The following is a 27,998-nucleotide window of genomic DNA, read 5'->3' as shown; positions in this document are numbered from 1 at the left end:
ACTATTTAGAAAGTGACACAAGATATATATATTTTTTTTATTATTTAAATCGATACCCAATTAGTTATCTACATGTACGTCCGTGCTAGACCATAGGACTGCAGGAGTAATCTCTCTTGCATCAAAAGTATGTACATTTGTATGTAGGATATGGATATTGCAGAATTTGATAACAGAATCGTGGATTCGAGGCTTTGACAAATTTTTGTAAATTATGACCATGGAATTAGATTGCTATCTAAGTCCGTACTTGGACATAGTCATAGCAAATGCATCACTAATTTATAAATATGCACAACCTAAGCCGGGACATAAAATTTGATCAGAAAATCTAATTTTGAGCTTAGTACACCCGAACAGGTAGGCTTTCTGGGGCAGACATATATAGGGACATGTCCACCGGGAAAAAAATGTAAATCTAGAAACACATTGGTACAATCAGAGGCATTTCAAGAGTACACTTCAATAATCTGTTGGTTTTTTCGGTAGAATATACAAAGTTTATTAATACACCTGCTGTATATACGTTCCTGCATAGCAAAATAAATAGCTTTAGAAAAACACATCTCTTTTAATAGAATATTAAAATTGTATGGAAATGGTAGTTTGTATCACATTGACGAAATAATTGGTTGTGTGCATATGCCCAACGCTGTACTCAATCTAACCTTATTACAATGTACCATCCACTGACTCCATAAAGTGCCATCTTGCATCTTTGTTGTCCTTGGATAGCGTTTTGCTCGATATGACATTAGTATTTAATGCTGTCATTTTTCTACAGGAGTGTTTCAACTAGTTATACATTACGTTCGCTGACCGACATCGATTAAACAAGACATTATAAGCCGCATGATAGAAAATTGCATCTGCCTTTGGCGTCTCCTCAGTGCAGCTGCATACTTCCTGTGCATGCTGGAGGTTGTGTAGCTGATTTTGTGAGCATAACCTCGGCCTAATATTGTACATGCTAGAGGCTGTGTAAAATGTATGTGATCTGAGACTGATTGTGCATGCTGGATGTGTGTACATTAAGGTGGCCTGCGATTGTACGGTATGTGCCGGATGTTGTGTACATTAAAGTGGTCTGGGATTGTACGGTATGTGCCGGATGTTGTGTACATTTTATTGGTATGGTATGGTATGGTATGTGCCGGAGGTTGTGTACATTTAAGTGGTCTGAGATAATACGGTATGTGCCGGAGGTTGTATACATTTAAGTAATCTGAGATAATACGGTATGTGCCGGAGGTTGTGCACATTTTATTGGTATGGTATGGTAGTGCCGGAGGTTGTGTACATTTAAGTGGTCTGAGATAATACGGTATGTACCGGAGGTTGTGCACATTTTATTGGTATGGTATGGTATGGTAGTGCCTGAGGTTGTGTACATTAAAGTGGTCTGAGATAATACGGTACGTGCTGGAGGTTGTGTACATTTAAGTAATATGAGATAATACGGTATGTGCGGGAGGTTTTGTACATTTAAGTGGTCTGGGATTGTACGGTATGTGCAGGAAGTTGTGCACATTTTATTGGTATGGTATGGTATGTGCCGGAGGTGGTGTACATTTAAATAATCTGAGATAATACGGTATGTGCCGGAGGTTGTGTACATTTAAGTAATATAAGATAATACGGTATGTGCGGGAGGTTGTGTACATCTAAGTGGTCTGATGTTATACGGTATGTGCCGGAGATTGTGTACATTTCAGTAGTCTGATATTATACGGTATGTGCCGGAGATTGTGTACATTTCAGTAGTCTGAGATTATACGGTATGTGCCGGAGGTTGTGTACATCTAAGTGGTCTGATATTATACGGTATGTGCCGGAGATTGTGTACATTTCAGTAGTCTGATATTATACGGTATATACCGGAGATTGTGTACATTTCAGTAGTCTAGTATTATACGGTATGTGCCGGAGATTGTGTACATTTCAGTAGTCTGAGATTATACGGTATGTGCCGGAGATTGTGTACATTTCAGTAGTCTGGTATTATACGGTATGTGCCGGAGATTGTGTACATTTCAGTAGTCTGAGATTATACGGTATGTGCCGGAGATTGTGTACATTTCAGTAGTCTGATATTATACGGTATGTACCGGAGGTTGTGTACATTAAAGTAGTCTGATATTATGCGGTATGTGCCGGAGGTTGTGTACATTTAAGTAATCAGAGATTATATGGTATGTGCCGGAGGTTGTGTACATTTAAGTTATCAGAGATAATACGGTATATACCGGAGGTTATGTACATTTCAGTAGTCTGATATTATACGGTATGTGCCGGAGGTTGTGTACATTTCAGTAGTCTGATATTATACGGTATATACCGGAGGTTGTGTACATTTCAGTAGTCTGATATTATACGGTATGTGCCGGAGATTGTGTACATTTAAGTAATCTGAGATAATACGGTATGTGCCGGAGGTTGTGTACATTTAAGTAATCTGAGATAATACGGTATGTGCCGGAGATTGTGTGCATTTAAGTAATCTGAGATAATACGGTATGTGCCGGATATTGTGTACATTTAATTAGTGGTCTAGGATTGTACGGTACGTGCCATTAAGGTGGTCTGTTATTGAACAGTTGGGCGGTCTGAGATCGTACAATACGTGCTTGATGTTGTGTTAATTTAGGCGGTCTTTTGTTAGCATTTTGGCGGTTTGAGATCCAACAGTACGTGCCGGATGTTGTGTATATAAGGCGGTCTGCCATGGTAATGTAGAGACACCAGGGTCACCAATGTTATGATCTTTTAAAAAGGAGCCGCTCCAGCCTATAGCAGCAGGTACCGTTATAGCTGACATTTAAGAAACCCCAGTCTTTAGTCCCGCCATAATCAATTTAATGTTTAACTTTTTGGCAGATCCGGATTTCGAATTTCGTTCTCCAGACGTCAGTATTTCCGACAGAGAAAAAAGTCAACAGTACGTATGGAACTGCACTAGACTGGTAACTTTCTTTTTGTGCTAAAATTAATGAATACGAACTATTCTGAGAAATCACGATAACTCTTATTTGATCTCTTATTATAGGAAAAATGAATTATTGTTAATAGTAATGTTTTATTTTACGTTTTATTCCTACTCAAAAATAATAGGTTCAAACAAGTCATAACGGTATCCGTTAATGAGGGCACGCCCAGTTGAATCTGTCTCGCAAGACGGAGCGGGACGTGCTAACGTCACTCCTGGAGGGAATGATTCCGTTTAAAGGATTTGTAGAGAGTTTTTTTTTTTATAATACCTCCATGTAAGTAATGCATGTTTACTTCACGTTTGAGTATTTTGCTGAAATAGACATACTTAACGTCTTGTAACGTGTAAGTAACGCCTATTTAGTCAATTTGAGTGTTTTCTTTAAATATATATTGTCCAACACTCAATATTTGGTTTGCCAACCATTTGACTAGAACGCTACTCAAATTTGAAGACGTACTTATGAGTTTGGAAATTCCGCGTTATTCTTCGTGATATATTAGGTAGACTATACCAAAAACAAGATCACTGGCACGTATTTGCATACTTTTGAATGTCCGTCTAAACTTGGCACCTTCGCTATATTAAGTGAACGGAACACGTCATTGCCAGACATCCATGTGCCAGTGGACAATTATCTAATGTCTAAAAAAGTCAACTAGTCACAGTTTTGAATATCAGATGAAAAATTAGGTTTTCATATGAAGTAGGCATATTTAACCTGCGGTAGGCCATTGATTGGAAACTGCCGTTTTCTGTAGTATCTGTTAAAAAGTAGTATATCATACTTTGAAAATCGAAAATGTCATCTATGTTTTTAGAATAGTGTTCCAAATATACGCCCAGTGGCTATATTTAGCCCAGAATACCGTTAATAGTCTTCACAACAATGACGTGATCTACGATAGGACAGCATCATAGTTCCTAAGGGTGTATTGTTCTACATAGTCAACGCAATAAAAAGATATCGTAAAAATATAGGTTTATTGAATATAATACAATGTTTTGTGACTTTGTTGTAAATAAATGCTAAACGGCTAGGATGACTAATTTTCTGTGTTCTCAAATACAACGTCATTTAAACTAGTCCCGGATGCTTCTATCTGTTCCCCGCTAGGAGGCGACTGGACATTCGATTTCGACTGCAATATCTCAAGCACGCTTTGAACATTTTCTCTGAAAAAGAAACACAAACAAGATAACTTTTGTAAATCACAGTAATATTTGCAGTCTTCAGAATCACAGCAATACTAAAATCCTTACACATTAAATTAAGTACAATTATTTTTTCCCAAAAGAACTATTGAGACGTTTTGATTCAGTACTACAATTGCAAGTGCGATATTTCAGAAAAAGACGAGAGAAGTTTTACAAACATCGACTGTATTTTGATGTGTGAGATTTCAGACATTTGGTTCGCTTTATTTTGAGTCCGAGATTAACACAAAAGGACGGAAAATGTTTTTCTGCATAAAAGACAAAAGGACAAAACATAAATATTATTTTGATCAGCGTGGTCTTTACAAAAACGAAATTCCACACGAGTTTCTCCGGGTACTCTGGTCTCCTACCAGATTGACATCCCCTAGGCGCAAACCTCTCCGTCAACAGTTGTCATAACTTTACACGTGATTTCATTTAATTTGATTCATAGCTGTAAGAAAATATATTTTGATGAGAGTTGTTTCCGAGATATGACAGGCTATATTTAACGAAAGAGGTTTCGTAAAATCGACTAACTGTAGTTTGATGAGGGAGGTTTCCTGTCGTGCCAGTCTGTTGTGGACGGTGATGACGTTGAGTTTGTGTGACTGAAGGGACTCCCATATATCCTGAATATTTTTGTTCATCTCGTTCAGTGGCGGACTTTCCCAACGCTCTAGCACGTGTTTAATATCACATACATCCTCGTACTCCTTGTAGTAATTAGTCCGGTGACCCTATAGAGATAATACTATTGTTTTATGGATAACATTTACACTTCGTACATTTTTTGAATCATTGAGAACTCTCATTTATGACATCACGATTTACATTTACTAGCTTTCAACTCGCAAATCTGTCAAAACTCTGTGGAACTATCGTATTGCTTTTGCCATTCTCTGAATGATTAAGTCATGACTGATTAAAATGACTCATTCGCTAGTATGTAAATCAACCGTAGGAAGCGTAGCAAACGTAACTCTAGCATATCGTTTAACTAGTCAATGCCGTCACCCAACCATACACCGCCGGTACCTTTCCAACTATGAAGCTGTTGAGTTCCACTCGAGCTACTATCCACGCCCTATTGACCTCTAACCCCCTCTGCGCGTCCTGCTGCACGTGTTGGTAAGTGTCGCTGAATTGAGCGATGAGGATGTTAAGCAACACCACACAGCATGTGAACAGAAACAGGACCATCAAGATGCAGCTCATCGGCCTGATGGAACGCATGGGAATGAAGGAATGAATGCATGAATACACGACGAATGGTTTCACGGATATGCAAATTAATACATAACTAGATAAAAGAGTACATGATTGGGAATGGAAATACGTCTGATTTGACGAAAAAGAAACCGGTCCAAGCGCCCCAACACTGACAGTGACCAATACAGTATGTAGTTCGGCATGGATACGAATATTAAAACGTTGAAAAATATAAGTAAAGCAACACTATGAAGAGAACCACAGTCCGATGAGTTCTTAAATACCGAGTAAGAGTGATAATTTAACATTGTCACAGACTACTTATTTATGTACAATGATATTCGCTTACTATAGATCTAATAGACCATCAGCGTGATGTTTTAGTAAAGAAATAAGCTCCATAAAGATATTTCAAATTAACAAGGACTTATGAATGAGGACCTGATGCAACAAGAAAAAGTGTCGGGAAACGTGAATGTACTTCTCATCTAAAGTATAAAATGTCAATCCGGACACTGAACCTCCACACACAGGAAAACACGTAAGGTGTTATCATTTTTAAAGCAACTAGAAATCGTTGAACTACTATTCATGTAAAATCATACATGCTATGTATAACATTAAGAGTGACATACAGAAAACACTTACGGTAGCTCGGTGTATTCAATTATTCTCTCTGCTTCGATGAGTATACGGACCCCAAGAAACAGAATGTTCCAGAATGAACTGTAAATAAATCAAGACAATGGAAGAGATGAAAGAATTCCTATTGATAGAGACAAACGGAAGTAAAAGCGTAACTCAACAGCCAGACAAATTAATCAAAGTGACAATTATTTTTGTAAAATCAGGAATACCAATGGTACATGTTTAAGCTAAAAATTACATGTATTATAATTGTATCTCAGAACACCTAAATAGTTACAGGATTGTCCATTTAACCGACCTAGTTTTCAAATACATATTCATGCCTATATATTTATGTGGATAGCACCAAGGTAGAGAACATCGTTTACTTTGTGTCATGGTGTGTGTTGAGCGAGTCTTCGCCCCGGAGTGCCAAAATAAAAGAACCACTGAAAGCCAGCAGCATGACTGTAAACACAATGGTGAACTGGAGGAAGTCATGGACAAGGATTCGCCAAAGGATCTGGGCATATGCGCCTGTCTGTCTGCAATAGATTCAAAATGGGTTTGTTGTAATGCAATTAAAATTCGCTTAACTTTTGCTAAAATGGATAATAGAAATTGGTCCAATGTATGCAGGATGAAGGAGTAGTACATAACACATGCTAATATCCATGTGTAAGTTGGCTCTGGTCAATTTGTTTACGACTGCATGATTCAGGTTTCAGACGCCTTCGGTAAGATTTCGCTACCGCTCTTGAGTAGAGACAATTGGTGTGTACGGTAACCTTTTGTGTACTGTGTGTAACCTTTACTGTCTTACCACGGTGCTGTATTTAACTGACCTGAAGACAGCTGCATATTTGAAGATGCGGAGTGTCCAAAGAAGGAAGCCTATGGAAAAGAACGGCCATTGTTCGGATCTTTCCGTAATTCTGAGAGGTACCACCGTGGCAAGGAGGAGCGCAGACGACATGTCTATCCAGTTAAAGGCGTCCGTCCAGTACTCTAGGCGCTGTCTGTAACAGTGTTAAGATTATAATGCATGACTATCTTTGGTTCCTCTAGGTCAATACTTGATTGTAAATCCTACATAGTTACAATGTTTATATCTACACTGTCTATTAAGTACACGCTACATGTATCGGTAAATGTCCAACAATCAATTACTGTTGTAGATGTCTTATTTTTGTCTTCAGTAATGTCATCGGCTTACTGTCCAAAGTACATGATAACTTAAGTTTCGTGAAAATATATATTTTCTGGCTATTTAGATAAGCACCAATTATACTTTTACACTAAGGACTCCCTGCCTAAAATACCTAGTTACATCGCACGTGCATTTGATTTAGTGAAAATCAACAAATGAATTAATTCGACAGTATAAATGAATAAAACCAAAACAAACACAATTTTGTGTCATTTCCTAACTAAACACATGACATACTTTCGTAGTTGATTCGACTCCTGGAAAAGTGTCATCAGTATGATACATATGGTCCACGCTTCACACACGCCCCGTCCGATTTGTAGCGAGGAATCATACAGCAACGGGTTCGGAGATGTAGCGGACACGATCGCCGAGAATATCATTGCAATCAGGGTTACAAAATATACTAGCGCGTTCAATCTGCAAAAAAAAAGGAGATATGTTTTATTTTGACAAAGGATATGCAGTAACGACTAACTCGTAACAAACATCGATCCCTACAATACAGCAGTTTATATACCAACTAGTAACAAACACCGATCCCTACAATGTAGAAGTTTATACACCAACTAGTAACAAACACAGATCCTTGCAATGTAGCAGTTTATTTACCAACTCATAGCAAACACCGATCCCTACAATGTAGCAGTTTATACAACAATTCGTAACAAACACAGATCCCTACAATGTAGCAGTTTTTACACCAACTAGTAACAAACACAGATCTTAACAATGTAGCAGTTTATACACCAACTAGTAACAAACAGATATTAACAATGTAGCAGTTTGTACACCAACTAGCAACAAACAGATCTTAACAATGTAGCAGTTTATACACCAACTAGTAACAAACACCGATCCTTACAATGTAGCAGTTTATACACCAACTAGTAACAAACACCGATCTTAACAATGTAGCAGTTTATACACCAACTAGGAACAAACACAGATCTTAACAATGTAGCAGTTTATACAACAACTAGTAACAAACACTGATCCCTACAATGTAGCAGTTTATACACCAATTAGTAACAAACACCGATCCTTACAATGTAGCAGTTTATGCACCAACTAGTAACAAACACCGATCCTTACAATGTTGCAGTTTATACACCAACTAGTAACAAACACAGATCTTAACAATGTAGCAGTTTATACAACAACTAGTAACAAACACTGATCCCTACAATGCAGCAGTTTATACACCAACTAGTAACAAACACAGATCCTTACAATGTAGCAGTTTATACACCAACAAGTAACAAACACAGATCTTAACAACGTAGCAGTTTATACACCAAGTAGTAACAAACACAGATCTTAACAATGAAGAAGCTTATACAACAACTAGTAACAAACACTGATCCCTACAATGTAGCAGTTTATACACCAACTACAAACAAACACAGATCTTAACAATGTAGCGGTTTATACACCAACTAGTAACAAACACGGATCTTAACAATGTAGCAGTTTATGCACCAACTAGTAACAAACACAGATCTTAACGATGTAGCAGTTTATACACCAACTAGAAACAAACACAGATCTTAACAATGTAGCGGTTTATACACCAACTAGTAACAAACACAGGTCTTAACAATGTAGCAGTTTATACACCAAATAGTAACAAACAGAGTTCTTAACAATGTAGCAGTTTATACACCAACTTGTAACAAACACAGATCTTAACAATGTAGTAGTTTATACACCAACTAGTAACAAACAAAGATCTTAACAAAGTAGCAGTTTGTACACCAACTAGTAACAAACACAGATCTAAACAATGTAGCAGTTTATACACCAACTAGTTACAAACACCGATCCTTACAATGTAGCAGTTTATACATCAACTAGTAACAAACACAGATCTTAACAATGTAGCAGTTTGTACAACAACTAGTAACAAACACCGATCCTTACAATGTTGCAGTTTGAACACCAACTAGTAACAAACACAGATCTTAACGATGTAGCAGTTTATACACCAACTAGTAACAAGCACAGATCTTAACATTGTATCAGTTTGTACACCAACTAGTAACAAACACCGATCCTAACAATGTAGCAATTTATACACCTACTAGTAACGATCCTTGCAATGTAGCAGTTTATTTACCAACTCATAGCAAACACCGATCCCTACAATGTAGCAGTTTGTACACCAACTAGTAACAAACACAGAGCTTAACAATGTAGCAGTTTATACACCAACTAGGAACAAACACAGATCTTAACAATGTAGCAGTTCATACACCAACTAGTAACAAACACAGATCTTAACACTGTAGCAGTTTATACACCACCTAGTAACAAACACAGATCTTAACAAAGTAGCAGTTTATACAACAACTAGTAACAAACACAGATCTTAACAATGCAGCAGTTTATACACCAACTAGTTACAAACACAGATCTTAACAATTTAGCAGTTTATACACGAACTAGTAACAAACACCGATCCTTACAATGTTGCAGTTTATACACCAACTAGTAACAAACACATATCTTAACAATGTAGCAGTTTATACACCAACTAGGAACAAACACCGATCCTTACAATGTAGCAGTTTATACACCAATTAGTAACAAACACAGATCCTTCCAATGTAGCAGTTTATACACCAACTAGTAACACACATAGATCTTAACAATGTAGCAGTTTATACACCAACAAGTAAGAAACACAGATCTTAACAATGTAGCAGTTTGTACGCCAACTAGTAACAAACACCGATCCTTACAATGGAGCAGTTTATACACCAACTAGTAACAAACACATATCTTAACAATGTAGCAGTTTATACACCAACAAGTAACAAACACAAATCTTAACAATGTAGCAGTTTGTACACCAACTTATACACCAACTAGTAACAAACACTGATCCCTACAATGTAGCAGTTTATACACCAACTAGTAACAAACATAGATCTTAACAATGTAGCAGTTTATACACCAACAAGTAAGAAACACAGATCTTAACAATGTAGCAGTTTGTACACCAACTAGTAACAAACACCGATCCTTAGAATGTAGCAGTTTATACACCAACTAGTAACAAACACTGATCCCTACAATGTAGCAGTTTATACACCAACTAGTTACAAACACAGATCTTAACAATGTAGCAGTTTGAACACCAACTAGTAACAAACACCGATCCTTACAATGAAGCAATTTATACACCTACTAGTAACAAACAAAGAACTTAACAATGTAGCAGTTTAATCACTAACTAGTAGCAAACAGATCTTAACAATGTAGCAGTTTATACACCAACAAGTAACAAACACAAATCTTAACAATGTAGCAGTTTGTACACCAACTAGTAACAAACACTGATCTTAAAAATGTAGCAGTTTATACACCAACTAGTAACAAGCACAGATCTTAACATTGTATCAGTTTGTACACCAACTAGTAACAAACACCGATCCTTAGAATGTAGCAGTTTATACACCAACTAGTAACACACATAGATCTTAACAATGTAGCAGTTTATACACCAACAAGTAAGAAACACAGATCTTAACAATGTAGCAGTTTGTACACCAACTTATACACCAACTAGTAACAAACACTGATCCCTACAATGTAGCAGTTTATACACCAACTAGTTACAAACACAGATCTTAACAATGTAGCAGTTTGTACGCCAACTAGTAACAAACACCGATCCTTACAATGGAGCAGTTTATACACCAACTAGTAACAAACACATATCTTAACAATGTAGCAGTTTATACACCAACAAGTAAGAAACACAGATCTTAACAATGTAGCAGTTTGTACACTAACTAGTAACAAACACCGATCCTTACAATGTTGCAGTTTATACACCAACTAGTAACAAACACATATCTTAACAATGTAGCAGTTTATACACCAACAAGTAAGAAACACAGATCTTAACAATGTAGCAGTTTGTACACCCACTAGTAACAAACACCGATCCTTACAATGTAGCAGTTAATACACCAACTAGTAGCAAACACAGATCTTAACATTGTAGCAGTTTATACACCAACTAGTAACAAACAGATTTAACAATGTAGCAGTTTATACACCAACTAGTTACAAACACAGACCTTAACAATGTAGCAGTTTATACACGAACTAGTAACAAACACCGATCCTTACAATGTTGCAGTTTGAACACCAACTAGTAACAAACACAGATCTTAACGATGTAGCAGTTTATACACCAACTAGTAACAAACACCGATCCTTAGAATGTAGCAGTTTATACACCAACTAGTAACAAGCACAGATCTTAACATTGTATCAGTTTGTACACCAACTAGTAACAAACACAGAGCTTAACAATGTAGCAGTTTATACACCAACTAGTAACCGACACAGATCTTAACAATGTAGCAGTTTATAAACACAGATCTTAACAATGTAGCAGTTTATGCACCAACTAGTAACAAACACAGATCTTAACAAAGTAGCAGTTTGTACACCAACTAGTAACAAACCAAACACAGATCCTTACAATGTAGCAGTTTATACACCAATTAGTAACAAACACAGATCCTTCCAATGTAGCAGTTTATACACCAACTAGTAACAAACACATATCTTAACAATGTAGCAGTTTATACACCAACTAGGAACAAACACCGATCCTTACAATGTAGCAGTTAATACACCAACTAGTAGCAAACACAGATCTTAACATTGTAGCAGTTTATACACCAACTAGTAACAAACAAAGATCTTAACATTGTAGCAGTTTGTACAACAACTAGTAACAAACACAGATCTTAACAATGCAGCAGTTTATACACCAACTAGTTACAAACACAGATCTTAACAATGTAGCAGTTTGTACACCCACTAGTAACAAACACCGATCCTTACAATGTAGCAATTTATACACCTACTAGTAACAAACAAAGAACTTAACAATGTAGCAGTTTAAACACCAACTAGTAGCAAACAGATCTTAACAATGTAGCAGTTTATACACGAACTAGTAACAAACACCGATCCTTACAATGTTGCAGTTTGTACACCAACTAGTAACAAACACATATCTTAACAATGTAGCAGTTTATACTCCAACTAGTAACAAACACAGATCTTAATAATGTAGCAGGTTATACACCAACTAGTAGCAAACAGATCTTAACAATGTACCAGTTTATACACCAACTAGTAACAAACCCAGATCTTAATAATGTAGCAGTTTATACACCAACTAGTTTTGTACACCAACTAGTAACAAACACCGGTATTAACAATGTTGCAGTTTGTACACCAACGAGTAACAAACACAGATCCCTACAATGTAGCAGTTTATACACCAACAAAAAACAAACACAGATCTTAACAATGTAACAGTTTATACACCAACTAGTAACAAACTCCGATCCTTACAATGTAGCAGTTTATTCACCAACTAGTAACAAACACAGATCCCTACAATGTAGCAGTTTATACACCATCTAGTAACAAACACCGATCCTTACAATGTTGCAGTTTGTACACCAACTAGTAACAAATACAGATCCTAACAATGTAGCTGTTTATACACCAACTAGTAACAAAGACAGATCTTAACAATGTTGCAGTTTATACACCGACTAGTAACAAACAAAGATCTTAACAATGTAGCAGATTATACAAAAACTAGTAACAAACACAGATCTTAACCATGTAGCAGTTTGTACACCAACTAGTAACAAACACATATCTTAACAATGTAGCAGTTTATACACTAACTAGTAACACACACAGATCTTAACAATGTAGCAGTTCATACACCAACTAGTAACAAACACAGGTCTTAACAATGTAGCAGTTTATACACAGACTAGAAACAAACAAAGATCTTAACATTGTAGCAGTTTATACACCAACTAGTAACCGACACAGATCTTAACAATGTAGCAGTTCATACACCAACTAGTAACAAACACAGGTCTTAACAATGTAGCAGTTTATACACGAACTAGTAACAAACACCGATCCTTACAATGTAGCAATTTATACACCAACTAGTAACAAACACAGGTCTTAACAATGTAGCAGTTTATACACGAACTAGTAACAAACACCGATCCTTAGAATGTAGCAGTTTATACACCAACTAATACAAACACAGATCTTAACAATGTTGCAGTTTATACACCGACTAGTAACAAACAAAGATCTTAACATTGTAGCAGTTTGTACACCAACTAGTAACAAATACAGATCCTAACAATGTAGCTGTTTATACACCAACTAGTAACAAACACCGATCATTGTAGCAGTTTGTACACCAACTAGTAACAAGCACATATCTTAACAATGTAGCAGTTTATACTCCAACTAGTAACAAACACAGATCTTGACAATGTTGCAGTTTGTACACCAACGAGTAACAAACACAGATCCCTACAATGTAGCAGTTTATACACCAACGAATAACAAACACCGATCCTTACAATGTAGCAATTTATACACCAACTAGTAACAAACACAGGTCTTAACAATGTAGCAGTTTATACACGAACTAGTAACAAACACCGATCCTTACAATGTAGCAATTTATACACCTACTAGTAACAACCAAAGAACTTAACAATGTAGCAGTTTAAACACCAACTAGTAGCAAACAGATCTTAACAATGTAGCAGTTTGTACAACAACTAGTAACAAACACCGATCCTTACAATGTAGCAATTTATACACCTACTAGTAACAAACAAAGAACTTAACAATGTAGCAGTTTAATCACTAACTAGTAGCAAACAGATCTTAACAATGTAGCAGTATATACACCAACTAGTAACAAACACAGGTCTTAACAATGTAGCAGTTTATACACAAACTAGTAACAAACACAGATCTTAACCATGTAGCAGTTTGTACACCAACTAGTAACAAGCACATATCTTAACAATGTAGCAGTTTATACTCCAACTAGTAACAAACACAGATCTTGACAATGTTGCAGTTTGTACACCAACTAGTAACAAGCCTGATCCCTACAATGTAGCAGTTTATACACCATCTAGTAACAAACACCGATCCTTACAATGTAGCAATTTATACACCAACTAGTAACAAACAGATCTTAACAATGTAGCAGTATATACACCAACTAGTAACAAACACAGGTCTTAACAATGTAGCAGTTTATACACAAACAAAAAACAAACACAGATCTTAACAATGTGGCAGTTTATACACCAACTAGTAACAAACCCAGATCTTAATAATGTAGCAGTTTATACACCAACTAATACAAACACAGATCTTAACAATGTTGCAGTTTGCACACCAACTAGTAACAAACACCGATATTAAAAATGTTGCAGTTTGTACACCAACTAGTAACAAGCACATATCTTAACAATGTACCAGTTTATACACCAACAAAAAACAAACACAGATCATAACAATGTAGCAGTTTGTACACCAACTAGTAACAAACACCGATCATTGTAGCAGTTTGTACACCAACTAGTAACAAGCCTGATCCCTACAATGTAGCAGTTTATACACCAACGAATAACAAACACCGATCCTTACAATGTAGCAATTTATACACCAACTAGTAACAAACACTGATCTTAACAATGTAGCAGTTTATACACAGACTAGAAACAAACAAAGATCTTAACATTGTAGCAGTTTGTACACCAACTAGTAACAAGCCTGATCCCTACAATGTAGCAGTTTATACACCAACGAATAACAAACACCGATCCTTACAATGTAGCAATTTATACACCTACTAGTAACAACCAAAGAACTTAACAATGTAGCAGTTTAATCACTAACTAGTAGCAAACAGATCTTAACAATGTAGCAGTGTATACACCAACTAGTAACAAACACAGGTCTTAACAATGTAGCAGTTTATACACCAACGAATAACAAACACCGATCCTTACAATGTTGCAGTTTGTACACCAACTAGTAACAAGCACATATCTTAACAAGCAGTTTATACACCAACTAGTAACAAACAAAGATCTTAACATTGTAGCAGTTTGTACACCAACTAGTAACAAACACCGATATTAAAAATGTTGCAGTTTGTACACCAACTAGTAACAAGCACATATCTTAACAATGTAGCAGTTTATACACGAACTAGTAACAAACACCGATCCTTACAATGTAGCAATTTATACACCAACTAGTAACAAACACCGATCTTAACAATGTTGCAGTTTGTACACCAACTAGTAACAAGCACATATCTTAACAATGTAGCAGTTTATACACCAACAAAAAACAAACACAGATCTTAACAATGTAGCAGTTTGTACACCAACTAGTAACAAACACCGATCCTTACAATGTTGCAGTTTGTACACCAACTAGTAACAAACACAGATCCCTACAATGTAGCAGTTTATACACCAACTAGTAACAAACACCGATCCTTACAATGTAGCAGTTTATACACCAACTAGTAACAAACACAGATCTTAACAATGTAGCAGTTTATACACCAACTAGTAACAAACACAGATCTTAACAATGTTGCAGTTTGTACACCAACTAGTAACAAATACAGATCCTAACAATGTAGCTGTTTATACACCAACTAGTAACAAAGACAGATCTTAACAATGTTGCAGTTTATACACCAACTAGTAACAAACACCGATCTTAATAATGTTGCAGTTTGTACACCAACTAGTAACAAGCACAGATCTTAACAATGTAGCAGTTTATACACCAACAAGTAACAAACACAGATCTTAACAATGTAGCAGTTTGTACACCAACTAGTAACAAACACCGATCCTTACAATGTTGCAGTTTGTACACCAACTAGTAACAAACACAGATCTTAACAATGTAGTAGTTTGTACACCAACAAGTAACAAACACAGATCCTTACAATGTAGCAGTTTATACACTAACTAGTGACAAACACAGATCTTAACAATGTAGCAGTTTATACACCAACAAAAAACAAACACAGATCTTAACAATGTAGCAGTTTGTACGCCAACTAGTAACAAACACCGATCCTTACAATGTTGCAGTTTGTACACCAACTAGTAACAAGCACAGATCTTAACAATGTAGTAGTTTGTACACCAACAAGTAACAAACACAAATCCTTACAATGTAGCAGTTTATACACTAACTAGTGACAAACACAGATCTTAACAATGTAGCAGTTTATACACCAACTAGTAACAAACACCGATCCCTACAATGTTGCAGTTTACAAACCAAATTAGTATATCGTGATATAACCACTTGTTAACATTACCGAACCTACTGCTCTTTGAAACGAGGGTTAGCCTGTAACAGCTTATGAATAATCTTTAAAGAAATGCATGTTGTTTACTCACTCGAAACGTAATCTAGCATACTTCTTCCACTTTCGCCTGATCAGCAGACGGACCACGTCATGGTAGACGATATTCTGGAAACAAATGAAGCATTAAATTTACCATACATTGGTCGTCTTATCATGAGGATATGTCTAATTACCAGCAATGCATGTTCATATTATTGATCATTTTTAAAAACAATTATAGGATTAATTACAAAAATACCTTTAAAGACGTCTTACCTTGTTACCTTCCTTTGCAAGTATTTGAAGGGATGACTTAGAATTTCTGTTAAACCCGTCCTGTAATGGTGATCTTCCCTCTTCGTCCCCATCTAACACTTGATAGTACACGCGTACGTGACCGCTCGGACTGTGATGGTCAATCATGCAATCTAATACTGCTAAAACTGTTTTCTACGAAATATGATAAAATTACAAACGACTTAAATGATAGACAGTTGTGATGTATCTTTTTGATTTTCCAAAGGCATTGAACAAATATCAAACATACAGAATTAATTGGCATGCTCTTTTAATAATTATGAATTAAGAAAACTATTTTAATTTTAAGACCTACAAAGTCGAAGAAAAACTTACTTGCATATTTTTTCGTAGGAGTGTGTGAAAACTGAACTCTGCGGCTTTGTTTCCATCACTGGTATATAGTTGCCTCACCCTGCAAAAATGCCAGTGACAATTTACATCTGTACAATATAATAAATATGATCAACCATTTGTAACATGACATGCTTCTGGAAATACATTCCCTGTGTATGCAGGCATATTTCAAACACGTAATATCCGATGGTCCATCGAAAAGACAAATAATAAAAAGAAAAACTAATACCTAGCTAATAACCATTGCCTTTACAAAACAACGTATACAAAAAGAAAACATATATTTCCAGGTTGGTATATCCTTATAACTTATAATCTAGTATATATATATAGGCTACTCACTCGATATTTGGCATGTAAAGTATCAACAGGGACGCCACATCGTCGTTGCCGATGTCGTATGCTGTTGTATATGGCATAACATTGTCGTGATCACGTGCATTCGGCCACGCGTCATGCTCCAGCAGCTTGACACACACGCCCTTAAAGTCCTTCTCTACAGCGTAGTGTAGGGGTGTCCGCAGGTGTTGGTCACTGGCCGAGGGATTGGCACCCCTGTGAAGAAGGGTGTTTATCAGCATCTGAACCTAGTAAACACAGTAATGTTATTAGGAATTAGGGCATTTTATCATTTCATATTAATGGTAAATAGTTAATGCAGGAACGAGCAAAGCGAATATTCAGCCATAACAGAAAGTTGTTCAGGAAAGAATGAATAATTGATATATTGTCAGATATTAGTAAAAATGGGTCAAGAATATTGTTTTCATTTATGTAAACTCAGAAAGTGATTTGAATCTCGGTTTCATTCCATGTTACTGGTATCATCATGCTAACTAGCGGTACCAACTCTTGGTTCATTGTCGATGGTAGAGACCACGTGTAGTAATGCTCTGTCCTTGTTGCCTTCCCGGGCTATAATTCTGTCGATAAACACCTCTATTTCAGCCTCTTGCTTTCCTATAAAAAGAAGCCTGGTCTTCTCTGCTACCTGCAATAAATAGTGGTGCTATACAGATAAGAAAATTAAGATGGAAACAATTTCATTTTAAATATACACTAATATCCCTTTTTCAAAAGAAAGAGTGCTATAAGCATTCAGATCTCCTCCTGCAAAACCGAAGACATAATGTGATCCACTTCACATGCGTAAAACCAAGTCAAAACGTACCGCGCTCTAAAACGATTACATTGACTTTTCTCCAGTTGGAAACGAGTTATGTGACCTATCTTCAGTTGGAACGAGTCCAGTTCCTTCAAGATGGAAACAGTCCAACGACCTACCGTCCATGGTAACACATTCCCGACCTACTACTCATTTGAGGCTTGTGGCCAACTTCCAATTGGAACGAAACTGGCCTACCTCACATTGTAACAAAGAGCGACCTACCTCTCGTTGGAATGAGTCGTCCATAGCCACATCCCCGAGGTCGGCCACCATTGATGTCTGGGAGGGGCTGACATGGAAACGATCAGAGTCCAATAAACCCCCATCGTCATTGAGGACTGCAACAGCAATAATCATGTAGTTACATGTGTATAGCATGCTAACAACGTTAATATTACTACAAAAAAAGAAAAGAATCACATGGGGTAATTTAACACCATATCCATATTTCTCCATTCGATGATCGGCAGTTTCAAATAGTTTGATTCAAAAGTATAAATAACTGAGATTATTTGAGTGCATTTTTGCGATACATGAAAACACACAATTATCATCGAAATCCTTTAGTTTATAGAAAATAAATATATTAAATGAACGGTATTTAAAGGCAAGAATCTTGTTTAAATCCAATTTAAATATATTTCACATTATTTTATAATTAATACGTATATGAGAATTATCAATGCATTCTATAGTTTATTTTGGTGAACAATTCAAAGGCGTATTTATTTAATTAAAAGCAGACTTTGCGTCCCCTTGCAAAATCTATGAGTTTCCTCTATGAGTTTCCTCATATCATTGATCTACCCATCCTAAATAGTTTATACCTTTATTGTGTTGATGGACTGTTTAGTCTACCTTGTGACCCAGTATGACCTTATTGTGATGATGGGCCGTTAACACTACCGTGTGAATCTGAATGAACTTATTATATTGATGTACTGTTCAGACTACCGTGTGACTCTGTATGACCTTAATGTGTTGATGGGCCGTTAAGACTAACGGGTAATCCTGTATGACCTTAATGTATTGACGGGCCGTTCAGACTACCGTGTGACTCTGTATGACCTTATTGTGTTGATGGGCCGTTCAGACTAACGGGTAATCCTGTATGACCTTGATGTATTGATGGGCCGTTCAGACTACCATGCGACTCTGTATGACACTATAGTGTTGCCCTTTATGACCTTATTGTGTTGATAGACATTTAAGACTTGCCCTATAATGACCTTATATTATTGAACCTTGTTCAGGTAACGTCAAGACTTACCAAACAAAGTTAATGCGACATTTGAACATAGTTAAACTCGTGAAATCTTGTTCATTACTACTATGAAAAAGAATCGTTTTAACATATGGAAAAATACTTCAAAGCATCAACATTCCTGGACAAATTCAGAACTCGAAATCGGATATATAAAGACAAAAGAGGGACTGAGATGACACCAAGATACTGCGAAAACAACACGAAACACCTACACATATTCAGAGGTAAGCCTAGGAAATTTCGGAAGTGTAAGCGTCAATGAAGCAGCCAATATGGCCTATGTACCTATAGAATCGAACTGTCGTAGGGGTATGCTGAGAGGCCGCCTATGTTTTCGACAGTTCATCCTCACCCTGACGTCACGACCGCCATCGCTGTTTGCTCGACGATGACGTCTCTTCTCCGACTCAATCGTCATCGTCTGTAAAGGTACGTAAACTCTTTAACAACATACATACCAGTATAGCAGGATATAGTCGATACTTGTCCGTATTACACCGTATAAACTTAACAGTTTATATGCACGCAATATAAATGTAATTTATTTTAAATTCTTAGTAACCATGGTGTTATACATGATTCACGGGATGGAAACAAAGTGATAAATATCATATTCGTGGCTGTCATGAACTTTGCCGCTACAAATCAGTCAAATATATACATGTACATATAGTTTCTCCCCATGTTCGACAACAACATGATAAATCTAGAATCGATTGTAAACGGAGTCGCTAGATGAATTTGTCGCCATGACCACCATTCTGATTCATTCATGAGACAACACAGGCGGAAAAAGATGGTTCGAAAGAAGCTGCACGCTTTGATAATTATAGATGATCACACTGTATTTTCGTGGTTTTGTCGTGAGAACAATTTTCTCATCACCAGCACGTGAATCGCAGGTGGACTCGAGATTTTATCCACGTGCGAGCGATGAGAAAATTGTTCGAACGACAAACACTGAAAATACTGTGTGATAAACTGTACTTTATCATCTATATTATACTACCTTATAGTCTTCACCATTTATAAAGGTCAATTAAATATCATACTTTCCGAATGTCTAAGTTCAATGGTCATCGATCAAAAATCCTCGGTCTGTGACAAACAAATAGTATATTTTCGAGAAGCAATACAATGAACACTAAAACTATCGTCATTGGCTTTTCCATATGCACATTTACGCTTAAAAATGTGTTGTTATCCTCACAATATTGTTTTCGTAACTTCATATTGATTTGTTTCAGAAGGATTATTTTCTTAGGCGGATCACTTTTGTGTGAACGCTTCTTCCGGTTGAGGACGTCACCTTGCGCGAGCGGACTTTCTTTTTTGAGAGATACGTTCCCAAATGCCAGGAGTTAGGAAAAGTTGTTCTGAAGTTCTTCTATATTCATATTCTTTGATGTAACGCTTCGACTAACTATATAATTATACAGGTGTATGTGTCAAGTGTATTTGGTGACCTCTTAAAGTTACGTTAAGGAGGGAAACACTGAACATACTAAACTTTATCTGTTGTGACCAAAAGTAAAATGTTAAAGTTATAGCGCATTTCCCCTTTCTCTGCTTGTCCTCATATGTTTTGGAGCATTTCATATTTGATTTTTTTAATCTCTGAAAAAACGTGTCCTGAAAGGCCATATGGTTCAACAATTTTGTTTCTTTCGTTTGGTTTGTGTATGCTATAAGTCCTATTAACAACTATGGTCATTAAAGGACGTGGCAGGCACCGACTTGGCTTTCTTCATTCAATTTTCAAATAGATGCTAATATGTCTAGTAATTATTATAGTACTTTATTTACGTCGTATACAAAATAATGGACGATTTTCATGTTTACATATACCATATACCAACACCGTTACACTGACATGGTCAGGGGAATCTTATGTTGGAGCGTGTATTATGTTACCTACTCCTTCACAATTCATACAGTTGCATAATGATTTTTTGTAATTTGTAGATTAAAAAACTGCAAAATACACCATGCATTTCAGGCTTTAAATTTTCGACAATACAGGCTGAGTCAGTAACTTATTACAGATATTTCCATACTCTTAATAGAGAACCTCTTTTTCTACAGATAAAAAAAGCCTTAACACCCAATTGTAAACCAACCAAGACTGTCTTGAATGGAAACAGAAATTAATTGCATCCCAACAATCAAGTTACACTATGAGGTGTTGACGCGTTAAGGTATACCACACCAAGGGATTAAAGGCGTTAGCTGTAAATTTCATGTGTGAAAGCAATTTGATAATTTGAAAATAATGCACAAAAATAAGCCGGTTCCATAGCAATAATTTTGCTTCCATTTTATGGTCCATCAGGTATAATCATGTTTGGGTTGCAGAAAAAACACAGCAGATGACATATCCGGTTTAAACGAGAGGAATAGCGTATACACTCCAAGATGATTTAATAGTTCTCTTCTAATGTTTCACTTCTACAAAATGTAGCTACTTTCTGTTTAAGTTGTTTTCAACAAGAAATGAAATCATTTTACGTTATAACCACGTAACTATTGTTCTTTATTGTACCTTATTCACCAAAATCTTTGAAGCATTATTTTTATGTAAATGGAACTACATGTACAATGGATGCTCTTTTCTACTGATGAGAAGTAACTTTGGACCCAAACACTCCAATAGGCTATCTCAAAATATATCTTGAATTTAGGCCGCCCCTTTCTTGAAAGGTCGTTTATATATATATATAAGTTCACCCATATGTCATTAGAATGTAGGTAAAGGGCATGCATATGAGCATGCTGATGCCCAAATATCGTGACACAAGGTATGGTTGGTGAGCTTGTTTTGAAGTTTCCCACATTGAACTACACTGGCATTTAGTATGGGTCAGAACAATTCATTTATTATGAAAAAGGTCGTTGACGTCAGACGGCCAGCTGAACGGACGACAGGTATTGTGCCCTAGTATAACTCCGAACGCACTTTGCGGAAGGTGTGCTAAAAGCCCAGTATGTCCTATAACCTATATCTACTGGTCATCGGGTTGTTCAGACTTAAATTGATGCTAATGTATATCCAATCTCGTACAATTAAGGGAATGTATATCTCTTATCCGGTACACCTAAGATGAATTATTTTACTTCATGTTCTTGACATCGAGTTAATAGGACTGCGAATCTTTACTTCGTTGAAGCTTTATCACGACAGGTGGGCAGTTTTTGGCAGATTAATAGCCTATTGTACCCATTCCTCTGCACCATACTTGTGCTCTTAGCATCAGCAAGTGGTTATTACTTCATGAACCGGTATACATTTGTATTCATGAAATACATGATATACTGACTAGGGCGTAATACCAGGCTAACTACAGTTGTGTTGAACGCTTCATACTGAATGTGTTATCGTCGAGAAAGTATACAGAGATTGTTGACATAATTTAGATTATTAGTTTACTTTGTACATGTAAATGCTTGAATCATAGTAATGAAGGCATCATGTCGAGTCATCAAGAATGAATAAAATAGTTAAAATATTTCGTTTTTAAAGTATGCAGACATTTTGAAATATGATACATACCTTAGGCTGCCTGTGTCTGAATGCGTGTGAACTCCGTTACATGTGTGTCTGGTGCAACGCCTTGTACTAAAATGTCAGTTTAACCTCGACTTCCTCTACAGCCTAACACACAGCCTACAACGAATTAGTTAACGCGTGTGACAGTCATTGGTGCGTGTATCTAGGTGATCCCTGAAAAGAACATAACAGTGTGGAGATTTCGGTTTATACATAGATTTATATATAATTAGGCTAGAAGTCAGCTAAGGAAATACGGTTGTAAGTACTTGTAATGTGACCCGATAACACTTTGTATATATCAGACCACTAGACTACCACTTCCTACATCAGCATACACTATGTCTGTACAGATGCAGTAATATAACATTTAACACCACTCTGACACAAATACGCACACAGAATGTCGATCTGGTACGTACCGTTAGGGTCTGGTGTTGTTTGTAAATCGACTCCTCCCTTTCTAATTAACTTCACCTTGCCAGCTTTATAATAGAAACAGTTGATCTGTGTGTCACCTCCTTTACCATCCACTGTGTGATCTAAAGCGTGACTTAAAAACAAACCAGTGTTACCTGTAAAGCATGTCCATATGTAAATCAGGTATCTGTATATTGAATCACATTAGTAGGTGTTTGAGGGCTTTCTGCTGTAAGCGAACGTTAGTGTGCGTTTCAGTACGTTCATCTCTCATGATCAGCAAGTGATAATAAACTATCGGATAATCCATAATACGTTTTTCTTTTATTGAGTTCGCTTTTCACAATATGGTTTATCACACAAAAAATATCTGTACGCAGAGTTAAAAATATTTTTTTAAATTTGACTATGGGTTTTTTTTAAATAAAAGATTTTTTATAGATATAAATATATATATTAATATAAAATATTTTTTGAGAATAACGCGTCCAATATAGCACGGATTCTATCTACAATTTGGAAAACGGGACAGTCTATACACGGGAACTAGCCACGACTGTCAATAAACATGTATTCAATAATAAAATGATATCAAATTCAACCTACTTGCGTTTTCAACAAACAAAAAACATTCAAAGGATCGAACTACAAATATAAGTAGTTTCATAAAACTCAGGCATGTTATAAACAAACCTTCCTCAGTTCAAAAGATTAAATGTGTATTGACAGACGCGGCTAGCGTTTGTGATTATTATACACATGTATAAACGTACGCTCATCGATAGACGAAGGTAGTGGTTATGCTTCTTGAGTAATGACACGAAAACACGTGATGTCTAATACATCCGTAATAAGCCATGTATTTCTCTGATATGTACAGTCTATGATGCTGTCTGTCATCGATATAGTGCATAAGTCAAACTCGGATTCGGAAATCAATACTAAGATTATAACTACTGTTGCGATAACATCACGATCTCCTATACCATTCCTTTTCGGACTCCGACATGGTCACAGTCTCACATAAAACTTACTCATATTCCCACTCAAAGTATCAACACGCAAATATTCACTCAATGAGTTTAAAGATTATATAAACATACAGATTTCAGAACTTTTCAAACGCAAAAATGTCCGCGTCACGATCATCTTAAAAAGTCACATCGTTAACTTTTCCACACACGAGCATTTCGACTTTTACACAGTATGGTCAAACTCTTGCAATTTCCTTGATACCATCTTAATCAGTGTTTAATGTGATTTTTTTTAGAAAAATACCGAATTGTTAGCACATCTTATTTGAAACTTCGGTTAACTATGACTAACGGAAAGATTTACACAGAAAACTTGAAAAGATAGAAAAAAACATGAATGAATTTTGACTATTAAAGTACTTGTATCTATCAAAATTTAAACAAATATTTCATATTCTATTCCACATCAACATGTTTGAATTTACATAGTATTGCTTTATTTGTTTTGGTACACGAAAATGACACAAGCTGGTGAACACGCATTCTAAAACTTAGTGAATAGCCAAAGAGATTTTCCACATGACACAGTTAGCAGAATGACGATGAGCCATGTTTGTTTGTTTAGTGTTGAGTTGCCAATCCTGTGCATTACCCTCATATTATTATTAAAACGATGGTGTGTTAACCATTTTTTCTAAACCACAATCATTACCAGTCTAGCCAACTGTTTCCTGAGATCGTTTTCATGTCACAGGTTCTATCCGACGAGTGAAACAGCTATTAATTTACACATGATAATAAAATTAGTAGAAATGGATTTTACATTCATACTAACCTCTCTGTTGAAACAAATGACATGTCAACAAAAGTGAGCGTAACCCCTAGATATCGAGGATAAGGGTGATGTAGCTTGTTGGTTGTATATAGTAACATTTTAATGATACCTGCTGGTAACATACATGAAGTGTCATTCCAGTGATCGTTGTTGGTGATTTAGGGACACTTTTATGTAACTTGCTCGTTATAAACTTGTGTATGCCGTAAACGTAATTACAATGTATTTTAGCATACTGAAATTTTAGCGTATTATCGAGTTTTTAAAGATAAGCGCATCGATGGATTGACGCATCCTAAAATTGTAACAGAGAACAAAGCTTCAAAGACTGCATTCTTAATATAGCGCAATATTTAAAGCGATCGCTAGAGTGAGACTACCGCTAAAACATGAACGTCTACATTATATAGCGTCATGCCAACATACCTTTCTGTTTATTAAGTGTTATTCATATGGTTATGCTTTGCCACTTAATCGTTGATAATGGACAATCTTGTACTTTTACCACTTTTATTACCAAGCATTCTTATACCGTTATTATACAGACAATGAACAAACCCAATCAAACTGAGGTGATGTGGACAGCACGAACTATTTCACAAAAGACAATTAAAGGCCAACTTTAAAACGAAAAAGAAAGTTAATGTTGACTGTTTTCTATAAGTAAGTGTTGACTGAGACCGAGACCGAACTGTTTCTAAAAATCGAAACCGAAAGTACTGCTGCAAGCATATGTGTTGTGCTGTCAATTCAGAACTTGAAATGAGAAGTAGAAATGTGTTTCGGGAATCCCGGAACTTTAAATATTACCCAGGATTGATCCAGGACTGGATGTGATGCCCAAGTGTAAGTAGTTAAAGATATGTCATGATATGTCGATTTACGTACTTATAGTTTTCAATGTTTCTGATCAGAGCTGGTTGCCTTACAAACATAACGGTTCATGTGAACATTAAAATTATATCGGTCAATATTATGATAGGTCACTGGAACATTTTAAATGATGTTTTTTCCATATGTTGAAAACAAATGGACGATAATTATGACATTATGATATCATATATATCGAATTTTAATTATAATGATGTCTGATTGCATAAATGTGTTTAAAGTGGCTGTATATGCGAAGGAGTGTTAGAGTAGTAAATAATGGATATTTCTCCTTGATATATGTGTGTAGTGTTAGATACTATTGTTAATATTTAATTGACATGTACTTGGTACATGATAGTGTATATATACAAACTCCACAATTCATAGAATATATTTCTTGTTTCTGACTGTTTACAGTATTTGACTTAAGATTTTTCAGTAATACGTATGTGACAACCGAAAATAGACATTTCTGATTCCTGAAAATTCATTTCAGGATTTTCAAAAATCACCCTGTTGAAGTTTCGCTATGAAAGGTTTCGGTTCTGAAATATACGTATTAATACACACAGTAATGGATTGATTGGTGACTGGTATAAATAGAATCACGTCCAAAACGGAAATAGACACGAGAGTGGTAAAAAGGCTATACACATAATATGATTTAAACAAAGACGTGACATCATCCTTTGTATAAATATGTGCATGCAGCTGTTCATTCTTCAGCATTTAACAGCACATACTTGTGTTTAATAATGAAAAGCTGCTGGCCTTTTTAATAGACAATCATGGGTAACAAATATATTATAAGCACAAGTTCATTTAAGAAGAAAAAACACAATTCACTAATAGTTTACCAGGTACATTTACAGGTAGATTAGATAGACACGAACAACTACAAGTTAGATTTTTCTCACTACATTTACAAGTATTAAGCTCATCTGGTCCGCAGGACGTACCATGGTGAGCTTATGCCGTACCGCAACGTCCGTCGTCCCTCCGTCCGTCCGTCCGTCCATCGTCCGTCCGTCAACTTTTTCTTTAAAACGCTACTAGTCCTGAACGGCCCAGTAGCTTTTGACTTAATTTGGTCAGGAGCATCCTTAGGCCAAGGGCACTGAATTTTGTATAAACGGTAAATGTGGCCCCCTGTGGGCAGGTGTGAGGTCGAATAGGGGAAATAGAGGTAAACATTTAAAATCTTTCTTTTACCGTAGGGATTAAGGGATTTTCTCCCAATTTGGTCTGGAACATCCTTTGGTCAAGAAGACTCAATTTTTTATAGACGGTGGATTTGGACCGCCCGGGGGCAGAGACCCAACAGGGGAAATAGAGGTAAAATCTTTAACATTCCTTTTCTACCATAGGGATGAAGAGATTTTATTCATATTTAGTCTGCGGCATCCTTGGGCCAAGGGGACTACATTTTGTATAAACAATGGGTATTGCCTCCCTGGGGTCAGGGAGGTGGGTCACAATAGGGGAAATAGAGGTAAAAACCGTCTTCTACCGTAGGATTAAAGGGATTTATCCTATTTAGTCTGCAGCATCCTTTGGCCAAGGGGACTGAATTTTGTATAAACGGTGGGTATGGCCTCACTTAGGACAGAGAGGCCGTACCCAATGGAGGAAATAGAGGTTAAACCTTTAAAATCCTTATTCTATCGTAGGAACAAGGGATTTTATCCCAATTTAGTATGGACTTCTGCACTAAATTTGATATAAATGGTGGTTGTGCCTCCCCCCTCTCCTTA

At 36.3% G+C, this 27,998-nt stretch overlaps 2 protein-coding genes across 4 annotated transcripts in view; one reads left to right on the top strand and one right to left on the bottom strand.

Moving 5' to 3' along the window:
* Positions 1-3,956: 3,956 nt before the first annotated feature.
* On the bottom strand, positions 3,957-23,660 carry LOC110454783. 3 transcript variants are annotated; one of them, XM_021504488.1, is made up of 16 exons: positions 23,565-23,660; positions 23,146-23,316; positions 19,881-20,016; positions 18,551-18,666; positions 18,011-18,151; positions 17,503-17,747; positions 17,140-17,218; positions 16,783-16,956; positions 16,559-16,632; positions 7,476-7,658; positions 6,874-7,047; positions 6,418-6,573; positions 6,050-6,127; positions 5,228-5,411; positions 4,730-4,929; positions 3,957-4,165 (listed from the first exon to the last, which is right to left on the bottom strand). In XM_021504488.1, the coding sequence occupies exons 3-16, from the start codon at positions 20,011-20,013 to the stop codon at positions 4,036-4,038; spliced, it is 2,067 nt and encodes a 688-aa protein (XP_021360163.1). In that variant the 5' UTR covers positions 20,014-20,016; positions 23,146-23,316; positions 23,565-23,660; the 3' UTR covers positions 3,957-4,035. The 3 variants fall into 3 exon arrangements, with proteins under 3 accessions (XP_021360163.1, XP_021360164.1, XP_021360162.1); XM_021504489.1 differs by having other exon boundaries at positions 23,146-23,259; XM_021504487.1 differs by lacking the exon at positions 23,565-23,660 and having other exon boundaries at positions 23,146-23,516.
* Positions 23,661-26,096: 2,436 nt separating this feature from the next.
* Positions 26,097-27,998, top strand: part of LOC110454759 (heat shock 70 kDa protein 12A-like) — a 10,542-nt gene continuing 8,640 nt past the window's right edge. Inside the window, exon 1 of the mRNA XM_021504444.1 lies at positions 26,097-26,217. The gene's annotated coding sequence lies outside the window, so the exon portion shown is untranslated. The remainder of the gene's footprint in view (positions 26,218-27,998) is intronic.

The sequence above is a fragment of the Mizuhopecten yessoensis genome, unplaced genomic scaffold (genome assembly GCF_002113885.1).
Source record: "Mizuhopecten yessoensis strain PY_sf001 unplaced genomic scaffold, ASM211388v2 scaffold8057, whole genome shotgun sequence".
NCBI lineage: Eukaryota > Metazoa > Mollusca > Bivalvia > Pectinida > Pectinidae > Mizuhopecten > Mizuhopecten yessoensis.
Note: the sequence above shows the minus strand (reverse complement) of the source record. Positions and strands in the feature narration are given on the sequence as shown.